The sequence below is a fragment of the Psammomys obesus genome, unplaced genomic scaffold (assembly GCF_907164565.1).
Source record: "Psammomys obesus unplaced genomic scaffold, mPsaObe1.curated_primary_1811, whole genome shotgun sequence".
Lineage (NCBI taxonomy): Eukaryota > Metazoa > Chordata > Mammalia > Rodentia > Muridae > Psammomys > Psammomys obesus.
In genome coordinates this window covers 1,141,405-1,151,542 of record NW_026590511.1, presented here as the reverse complement: position 1 = coordinate 1,151,542, position 10,138 = coordinate 1,141,405, and the positions used below count along the sequence as shown (strand labels likewise).

Genomic DNA, 10,138 nt, shown 5'->3' with positions numbered 1-10,138 from the left:
GCTCCTCCTCCTCCCTCCATGCCCTGCTCCTCCTCCCTCCATGTCTGCTCCTCCCTCCATGCCCTGCTCCTTGGACAGTCCCAGAGCAGACACTCATGGTTTTCTACTTCCTAATCAGCTTGCCAGGGGGCTTCTGAAGCCACCTGGATGGGCTCAGGAACCAGTGGGCAGAACCTCTGTCTGGGATGCTTGTCCTTGGGGTCCAGTGTGTGCTTCCTCCCGATGCCCCTTAGGGTCCCTTTGGATGTACCCCTTCTTGCGACAGATCTCACGGTTTGGCAGGCAGTCTTGTTTTGGAGTGTGTTGCTTCCCTCTGTGTGTCTGGCCCTTTCTGGCTGAGCTGAGGTTGGAGCCCAGGCTAACCACTCACCCCAGCTGCCTTTGTATGTGCTTGCTTTGTTTTGAGACTCAGTCTTGCAACGTAGCCCAGGCTGGCCTCTAACTCACCACAATTCTCCTGCCTTGCATTCCTGGGGCCTGGGATGACAAGTGTATGTCTCCATGTCTGGCTTAGTTATTTATCTTTGTGGGTCGTTCATTCTGTGTAAGCTGCGGAAAATGGTGTGCGTTGTATTCTCTTAAAATTCTCTTCATAATTGGCTGTGCTGACACATGCCTTTAATGCCACCACCTAGAAGACAGAATCACGTGGGTCTCTGAGTTCAAGCCCAGCCTAGTCTATGTAGCAAATTCTAAGCTAACCAGGGTGAGACGCTTTAAAATAAGGAAATAGTTAAGTTCTCCCCATTTTCAACACCTGTAATTCCAAACCTCAGGGAGCTGAGTCAGGAGTATCATGAGCTTGAGTCTGGCCTGAGCTACATAAGTTTTGTTTCTTTTGAGACAGGATTTCACTGTGTAGACTAGCCTGGCTGGAATATACAGAGATCTGCCTGCCTCTGCCTCCAAGTGCTGGAGTCAAGGCATGCCTTGCCCACACCAGGCTTTCTACACGAGTGATAGGGATTTGATCACACACCTTCCACAGTCAGGGAGCCATGTCCCAGCCCCAGCTGCTGGGCTGTTTCTGGCCATGCACCTGTGGGGTCTGAGCCTCGGCGTGTGTCCTGTCACATTCGGACTGGGGATGCACTCCTGGGCAGGATGTCCCAGCTCCCAGAGCTGAGCTGGTCCCTCTGTAGGACTCCTGGCCACGTGCTGGCGGTGGTAGTGCTGGCTTGTGATCCCCGCACTTGGAGGCTGAGGCAAGCGGATCTTGAGTTCACGTCCAGCCCAGGCTCTGCCATTAGACCCCATCTCAACCAAGCGAACAAAAATGATAGCAAAAGGTTTATCTCAGCTGCTGCTGGTGGCGCACGCCTTTGATCCCAGCGTGAGGGAGGCAGAAGCATCTCAGTCCCAGGCCAGCCTGGTGTACAGAGTGAGTTCCAGGACAGCCAGGGCCACCCAGAGACACCCTGTCTCGAAAGAACAAAACAAAAAGATTCATTTTAGTTGTGTGTGTGTGTGTGTGTGTGTGCGTGTGCGCGCGCGCATGTCTTCATGCACCTGTTTGTGGCTGTGTTCATGCCTGTGCTCATGTCTGTGTTCATGTGTGCACCTGTCTGCAGCGTCTAGGTCCCTGGAGCTGGCTGTGAGCTGAGTTTCCTCCAGGCCCCAGCTCACCCCTTTAATTGCGCTTAAGCAGGGCTCGCCGAAACAAGCCACGGGCACACTGGGCAGCCAGCATCACTCTCCAGCGCTTGCCGTTCAGCTAGCCCTGACTCTCCAGGCCTCCCTTAGTCCCGGCTCCCTCCACGTGTGTGTGTGTGTGTGTGTGTGTGTGTGTGTGTGTGTGTGTGTGTGCGTGTGTGCACGTGCGCGCCCTTGTTCCTGCTCATGGCCTCGTGGCACCCCAGTGTGTAGATGGGCCACACTGCGTGTTGACCGCACTCGGTGCCTTGTGTTCCCGCCCTTGCTTGGCTCCTGGGAATGTCTGAATGTGTTTTGGCATGCCTGTGGGTACTTCTGTCTCTTACACAGAGCTTCGGAGGCCAGAGTAGACAGCAGAAGTATCCAGGCAAAGGGCTGGCGACTAAACTGAGGGCAGCTGGGGTGTCTTCGGAGGGTGGAGGGGCTTATCAGCAGGGTGGCCTGCCCTCGAGTGTGTCGCCTCGTTGTGAGTCACAGAAGGCCATGTCAGGTGTGACGATCCGTGTCAGGCGGCCATGGCTATGCCAGTGCAGCGGTGTGCCCGGGTTTCTGTTTTTGGCGTTTGTGTGGTGAGTGGAGGGACGAGATGCTTCCCACCCAGAAAGAAGAGGTTATTCCTGGCTTATTGCTGCGTGGGCCTGGGAGGCCTGTGCTGTGCTGAGCAGTGAGGCTGCCCAGCTCCCACCCAGAGACTGGGTAGGGCTAGGAGCTGGAAGGCTGCAGGGCTGTGACTGACATGTATCTCTCCACCCTGGTCTGGGCAGCTACAGTCTTCCCAAGGTAGGTGACCTCAGGCTCTCCCAACTCTGGCGCTTGATGCCCAAGGGCTTGTGACCCCGTGTCACTCCAGTGTTGCCTCTGTTCACAGCCGTCTCCAGTTTGACTTCGTAGTGATGGTTAGGAGATCTACAGCTATGCGCATGCTAGATGGATGCTGTACTGCTGACCACGCCCCCACCCCTCACTGGGGGATTCTAGGCGGGGCTCCACCCTGACCATGCCCCTAGCCCCCTCACTGGGGATTCTAGGTGGGGCTCCGCCCTGACCACGCCCCCAGCCCCTCTTCTAGGCAGGGCTCCACTCTGACCACGCCCTGGCCCCTCACTGGGGGGTTCTGGGCGGGGCTCTACCCTGAACTACTAGTCTTTTTGTTCTTTATTTTTTGAGACGAGGTCTTACTGACTTACCCAGGGTGCCATAAACCCCTGTCATGCTTTGGTGCCAGCTTAGGTGCGATGATGGGCATCTCTGGTCAGCTGTCAGCTCTTTCCCTGTATGTGTTTCCCTCCTGAAGATGGCCATGATGCACTTAGACCCCAGTTTCCTGGTTGCATTTAGTTGTTGCCTAGGAGGTGGTAGTAGTGCCTGTTCTAATCCTGGCATGACAGTGAGCAGTGGCCAGACTCAGGGCAAGAGGGAGGAGCCTCCACACTGAAGGGCCAATGACTCCACAGTGACCCTGTGAGATGGGGTGTGGGACTGATGTGAGAGGGGCCTCTACGGGGGCGGCCCCTCCAGCTGGGATGGGGCCCAGGTTCTGTGGGGGGCTTTAGGACCTTGTCCAGCTGGAGTGGGTGCCCGCTCTGTCCTAACCATGGTACAGGGACCCAGCCGTCTGTGCATAGGTGTCCAGAGACCCTGACCCAGGCTGTCCCCAGGGAAAGTCAGGTCCCTATGCTTGTTGCCATGGCCTAGAGAGTTGAGGGAGGGGAAAGGAATGAGGGGGGAAGGAGTGAATTGGTGAGGTAATGAATGAATGGGGGCGGGATGGTAGAGCAAGGGGAGGAAGGGCTGGGCAAGTGAGCGAGCAGAGGGGTGGGTGAGCGCAGGCCTAGAGGAAGGGAGCACTGCCCCTCCACAGCCCCCTCCTTCTGCCTCTGGAAGGACCCACAAAGGCTGCTACCGGAGCTGGCAGGCAGGCGTGACGGGAGATGCTGGCTGGCCGGGGCCAGACGGAGGCCGCCAGCACGACTGAGGGGCGGGCACCCTCTCTCCTTGAACAGGTTCGTGCTGGCTGTGGGCAGCGCGGTCTTCGACGCCATGTTCAATGGCGGGATGGCCACCACCTCCACCGAGATCGAGCTGCCTGACGTGGAGCCGGCCGCCTTCCTGGCGCTGCTCAAGTAAGTGGCCAGGTTTTCTCGCCGTGGTGGGGTGCTGCACTGTGAAGACAGGAGCCACAGCCCTGACGTCTGTGGAGGCACCCTGCCTCAGAACGAGACAGCGTTTCTCTGTCCCCGGCTGCCCCACACTCTCTCTGTAGACCAGGCTGGCCACGAACTCAGAGATCTGCCCGCCTCTGCCTCCCGTGTGCTGGGATTACAGGCGTTTTAATTTTGTTAACATTTTGAAATAGCCTGTGTGGTACTCCTGGCCTGCGGTGCTGGGATGGAGCCGAAGGCCTCATGCCTGCTAGCTAGGTGGGCACACCACCCACCCAGCCCATGGCCAGTGTGGTGCGGACACTCATACTATCCCAGCCAGTGTCTGAGTTTTACCCATGAGTGCCTAAGCTTGGCCGTAGGGCCACGGCTGCTGCTGGGAGCTGCATCTTAGGCACATGGTGGCCTAGTTCAGCCTGTGCATGGGCATCCCATGGGTGACAGCCTGGCCTTCCCAACAGATAGCCCCAGATAGGAAACACTGACAGATATCAACTCTAGAAGGTCCCTGAACAGCCTTACGCAAGCCTGTGGTGCCTGGCCTGGTTAGTGGCGGTGGGGTGGCCTGGCCCTGTCCCATGGCGCTCTCCCAGCCTGTGTCCCCTGCTCAGGTTCCTGTACTCGGATGAAGTGCAGATTGGGCCCGAGACAGTGATGACCACGCTGTACACAGCCAAGAAGTACGCCGTGCCTGCGCTGGAGGCCCACTGTGTGGAGTTCCTGAAGAAGCACCTGCGGGCCGACAACGCCTTCATGCTGCTCACACAGGTGGGGCGGCTCCCCGTCCCGTGACAGCTGGGGTCCGAGCGTGTGCGCAGGTGTGTCTGTGCCTCCACACCGAGGCCAGAGCTGCCAGCTGTCCTCGGCCGCTGTCCGTGTTTTCTTTTTTGGAGCTAGGAGTCTCACTGTGCAGCCCTGGCTTGTGTGGTCCTGTCCTGTGCTCCTGAGGCGCTGTGACAGGCGCCCACCCCCACGGGAGCCTCTCCCGCTGTAGCTTGTTTGAGTTGGAGTGTGCATAGGTGTGTGGGTGAGCACAGAGGACACTGGATTCCGTTCACCGTGGAGTTCCAGGTGTGAGTCGCAAGCTGGGAGCTGGGGCAGCTCTTGGCACACAGCCAGCTCTTTTACTGCCCAGTCGCTCAGCCTCATGTCCTGGGAGGTGGAGTCCGCCTGGCTCAGCCTCATTAAGTGATGTGAGCCCCCAAGATCTGAGCTCAGGCTTGGTAGCAAGCAACTCTGCCCACTGAGCCATCTTGCTGGCCCCACACCCAGCTCTTTAGGGTGTACTGGGATCTGAACTGGGGTCCTCAGGCTTGCACAGCCAGCACGTTCCCCACTGAGCCATCTCCCTGGCTTCCATGGAGCTTCTGTTACTGTTGCTTCCTTTTCTGATGTGAGTGACGTGTGGACAGGAGAGGAATGCCTGAGCTCCCTCTTGAGCTCAGTTCTGGGAGTGAGCTCAGGTTGCCGGGCCTGGTAGCACATCCTCACCTGTTGGGCGCTCTTGGTCTGCTGCTCCAGGCTTGGCAAACTGGTGGGGTTGTTGTGGCCTGTGGTGACAGGCGCTGACCTTCCCGCCTCTCCAGGCGCGGCTCTTTGATGAGCCACAGCTGGCCAGCCTGTGCCTGGAGAGCATAGACAAGAACACAGCCGATGCCATTGCTGCCGAGGGCTTTACCGACATTGACCTGGGTGAGTGCATCAGGGCCAGCAGGCTCCGGCTCCAGGACTGCTTGGAGCAAAGGGCAGGGCTTGGGTCCGGGGGGAGATCCTGATTTGAAGATGACTAGAAACCTGCCTTTTGGGTGTCATGGTGAGCTGGGGTTGGAGAGATACAGCTGGACTTGGGAGCAGAGCTTGGCCTGGATCTGAGGGCCCTGCCCCCTCATTCTAGGGTCACTGTGATCCCTGCCTAGGGAGACCGCCTGGCCCTCTGTGGTCACCCAGGCAGATGCCCTGTGGCTCCTGCCGATGGCTTTGTAGGCAGAGTGGCTCTGACAAGATACTCCACTGCCCTTGTGGAGTCAGGGCCAGGGGAAGTAGTGGCAGGGTGTGCGGACGTGCTATGAGCCAAGTGCTCAGGAGGCTGAGGCGAGAGGGCTGCTGGGAGTTACAGACCTGCCTCGCCTACAGACAGAAAGCGGGCAGGCATCCGGCTGGGTTGGTACAGGGTTTGCCTAACACTTGCCAGCCTGTCAGCCCCACGCTTGGGAAGTGCAGGCAGGAAGGTCATGGGTTTAAGGCTAGCCCCAGCTGCATAGTGGTTTCAAGGCCAGTGTGAACTGCGTGAGATTGTGTTGAAGGAAGAAGAGTGCTTAGGGAGGGTCATGTGTCAATAAAACTTTCTTGGTAAACGTGGACAGAGGGCCATAATTGCCAAGCCTGGGCTCTGAGGTGGTTTTTGCATGGGGCAGGCTCCAGGGCTCACAGCCTCTCTGTTCCACAGACACGCTAGTGGCGGTGCTGGAACGTGATACCCTGGGCATTCGTGAGGTTCGGCTGTTTAATGCGGTCGTACGCTGGTCCGAGGCTGAGTGTCAACGGCAGCAGCTTCAGGTGACACCTGAGAATAAGAGGAAGGTGCTAGGCAAGGCCCTGGGCCTCATTCGCTTCCCCCTGATGACCATTGAGGAGTTTGCCGCAGGTAACGGGCTTGCATGGCTGCTACTGCCCCCATGGTCCCCCGATGGCCTACCCACAGCACCCTCTGCCCATGTCCATGAGGCTCTGGTTTGGGGACACTGCCTGAGACCGTGGAGTCTCTAGGCCATGTCCTATCGGCCACTCGGGGTTCAGCTTTGGGCAGGTACAGAGTTGGCAGATCAGTTGCCTGACATGCAGGAAGCCCTGGGTTTGGGGCCTGCCATGTGCCGGGAGCCCTAGGGTGGCTGCTGGAGGTGGTGGCTGTGGAGTGAGCTAGTGCCTGGCCAGGCAGGGCGCGAGCTCTCCCCCGTATGAAGCAAGGGTGCTCCCCAGCAGGGGCTTAGAGGGGCCATGTGGGAGTCTGCCAGCCCAGAAAACCAGGCAGGGCGGCAGGAAGGAGGCAGCCCTCAGCCTGGCCAGGTCCTGACAACCAGATAACCCACCTTGCGGGCCGGGCCTGAGCCTGCCTTCCCTTCGTGCGGTCAGCCAGCCCTCTGCCCGTAGGCCCGGCACAGTCCGGCATCCTGGTGGACCGAGAAGTGGTCAGCCTCTTCCTGCATTTCACTGTCAACCCCAAGCCTCGCGTGGAGTTCATCGACAGGCCGCGATGCTGCCTGCGCGGCAAGGAGTGCAGCATCAACCGCTTCCAGCAGGTGGAGAGCCGCTGGGGCTACAGCGGTACCAGCGACCGTATCAGGTGGGGCGTCCATCAGGTGGGGCGTCGGCGGGGAGGCGGCTGGGAGGGAGTGGGCAGCAGGGGCCGCGGTGGGCGTTGACCCGTCTGCCACTCAATCCCTTCCGCAGGTTCTCGGTCAACAAGCGTATCTTCGTGGTGGGCTTTGGGCTCTATGGATCCATCCACGGGCCCACTGACTACCAAGTGAATATCCAGGTAGGTTGCCGCCTGGCCCTGCCGTGCCCTGTCCCGCTGCCAGTCTGCCTCTGGCTGCGCCCACAGCCCGGTCCTGTCCCACCCCACCCCCACACAAAGGCAGACACAGTACCGCAGTCCCATACTTGTGCCATTTGGCCTTCACCACTATGCCCAGTCGTCTTGAGGCAACTCCCAAAAGGCCCTGCCCACACACCCGCGCCAGCTCCGTCCTGCAGCCCCCACGTGCCCAGCTCGGGACCCAGACCGCTGAACAGCCTTCTGTCCCCAGATCATCCACACGGACAGCAACACGGTCCTTGGCCAGAACGACACAGGCTTCAGCTGTGATGGCTCTGCCAGCACCTTCCGTGTGATGTTCAAGGAGCCCGTGGAGGTCCTGCCCAACGTGAACTATACCGCCTGCGCCACGCTCAAGGTGAGGCAGGCACTGCACCTGAGCGCATTGTCCCCGTCCCTGGGGGCATGGGGTCCCTCGCTATTCCAACGGTCCTGGGGCACCCCAATTTCACTGCGCCTCCCCTCCCCCCAGGGCCCGGACTCCCACTATGGCACCAAAGGCCTTCGCAAGGTGACCCACGAGTCACCCACCACGGGGGCTAAGACCTGCTTCACCTTCTGCTACGCGGCCGGGAACAACAACGGCACTTCCGTGGAGGACGGCCAGATCCCGGAAGTCATCTTCTACACCTAGCCAGTGTCCGCCCAGGTCACCCATTGCCAGCCATCGGCCGGCCTCCCTCCCTGCCACCTCCCTCATCATCACGGAAGGGGCGGCCTTGTGTCCACAGTGACAAGTGTGACCGCCTGTCCCAAGTCCCTGGGGAGGTGGTTAGGCCATGGGCTGGGCCCTGACGAGACAATCCCTCAGTCTCGGGGGCAGAGTGGGCCTGGCCCCGGCCGGCCGGCTGTCAGGGCCAAGGGCGGTGGGTTGCGGTCTGGGTCCCCACTTTGGTCCCTGCAGCCCAGGGCAGCAGGCCAGCGAGCCCAGGATGCCGTGGCAGCGCCCTTCCGTTTATTAAACTGCACACTGCAATGCATTCGAGCCCACACTCGGCTGGGGCCCGCACTCGGCCTCCCCCCCAGCTGACGCTCTGGGTTTCATGTTCCTTTCGTTCTCTGCTGCTCCCTGGGGAACCCAGGGCCTGACCTGCGTGCACTGATGCCACCGGAAACCCTGGCCTGCTGGGCATGCGCATGTTGAGGGCACGTGGTCATCCCCCGGAGCCTCTGCCAGGGCTGGTGGGCCGCTGTTCTGCCCCTCCCAACAGTGTCGGTGTGAGGCCATCGTTGTCCATCCTTGTGGACAGGCTCCGCCGTGCAGCCGGCAGAGCTCAGCCTTGAGCCCGCAGGACCTGAGCAGATGACTGGGCCCCCAGCTGACCTGATGTGGCACCCAGGGGTACCATGGGACACCCCTGTACATACCACAGCCCTGGCCCTCTAGGCCACCAGGCCCTGTCCAGTGACAGCCTAGAAGGCACAGTCCCTTTCGGGGTCCCCTTCCCTATGTCTCTGTACCAGTGACCTCCTGCCCAGAACCCATGCCCTTCCCAAAGCCATGGGAGGTGAGCCCTCCACACTGTGTCCCCAAATTTTTTTTTTTTTTTTAAATAAAAGAAACATCTGCCTTGAACCACTGAGTGCCGCTTTGTCTGAGTGTTAGGTGGTTGGGAGGTGGGCGCCTCAGCCCCCATGCCGTTCCCCCTGAGAATATCTCCCAGTACTCCCAAGAGAGCAGAGGCATGCCACCAGGCTGGCCACCAGCCAGGGCCAGGAGCCTTAGAAATATTGTCACCTCAGTTCTGAGGAGGCAGAGACTAGAGGTCTGGAGTCCAGGGCTAGCCTGGGATACGTGATACCACGTTCCAGAACAAAAGGGGAGCTGGAGAGATGGCACAGTGCTCTTACAGGGGACCTGAGCTCCCAGGACCCCTGTTGGGTGGCTCACAGCCACCGGGGAGGTCAACTCAGGTGCTTCTCTGTCTGTGGCACACGCTCGTGCGCTCACATACACATCCGTGCTCATGTGTGATTTCAGATGATAATAAATCTGTGTAGCCCTGGCTAGCCTGAATAAAAAAGCCAACCAATCAACCAACCAACCAAAAACCCCGATTCTACCTGCATTGTGTGCTGAGGTCAGTCCTCTCTTTCCACTGTGGGGGTGCTGGGCAGGCAACTGGGGTTGTCAGGCTGGCAGTGAACGCCTGTGCAGCCATCTTGCCTGCTCAAGTTATCAGGCTGTTTTAAGATTTTTCTTCTGTGGCCTGGAGAGATGTCTCAGAGATTTAAGAGCACTGGTTCCAGAGGTCCTGAGTTCAATTCCCAGCAACCACATGGTGGCTCACAGCCATCTATAGTGAGATCTGGTGCCCTCTTCTGAGGTGCAGACAACACTGTATACACAATAAAAACATCTTTAAAAAAATTTTTCATTTGTGCATTGTGTCTGTGCATGCCAGCGTGTGGGCGCTCACGGAGGCCAGGAGGGGACACTGGGTTCCCCAGGAACAGCGGACACCTGTACACCTGTGGCGTAAGCAGCGGCCTGTGTGCTGGGGATGGAATTCAGGTCTCCAAAGCTTCCAGAGTCCCTGCCTGCCCAGTTCTCTCTCCAGCCTCCTATCTTATTTCCCACCTCCATTCTCCCATGAACCCTTTTTTCACACAGCCCCCTCCCCGCTCTGCAACAGGCGCCTGCCACCTTAGCTCTGTCTCCGGCCCGAGGCCTACCTTTCTGCAGACCCCTGCCCTGTGGCGTTGGCTCAGTGGGACTGCCGGTCAG

The 10,138-nt window shown here is 59.3% G+C and overlaps 1 protein-coding gene across 1 annotated transcript in view; it reads left to right on the top strand.

Annotated features, from left to right (window-relative positions):
- Btbd2 (BTB domain containing 2) overlaps positions 1 to 8,986 on the top strand; it is a 14,215-nt gene extending 5,229 nt beyond the window's left edge. Inside the window, exons 3-10 of the mRNA XM_055607687.1 lie at positions 3,657 to 3,776; positions 4,427 to 4,583; positions 5,402 to 5,507; positions 6,262 to 6,459; positions 6,963 to 7,155; positions 7,263 to 7,350; positions 7,622 to 7,768; positions 7,883 to 8,986. Of these exons, the coding sequence (XP_055463662.1) occupies positions 3,657 to 3,776; positions 4,427 to 4,583; positions 5,402 to 5,507; positions 6,262 to 6,459; positions 6,963 to 7,155; positions 7,263 to 7,350; positions 7,622 to 7,768; positions 7,883 to 8,044 (1,171 nt within the window). The 3' untranslated portion in view covers positions 8,045 to 8,986. The remainder of the gene's footprint in view (positions 1 to 3,656; positions 3,777 to 4,426; positions 4,584 to 5,401; positions 5,508 to 6,261; positions 6,460 to 6,962; positions 7,156 to 7,262; positions 7,351 to 7,621; positions 7,769 to 7,882) is intronic.
- The last annotated feature ends 1,152 nt before the right edge of the window (positions 8,987 to 10,138 follow it).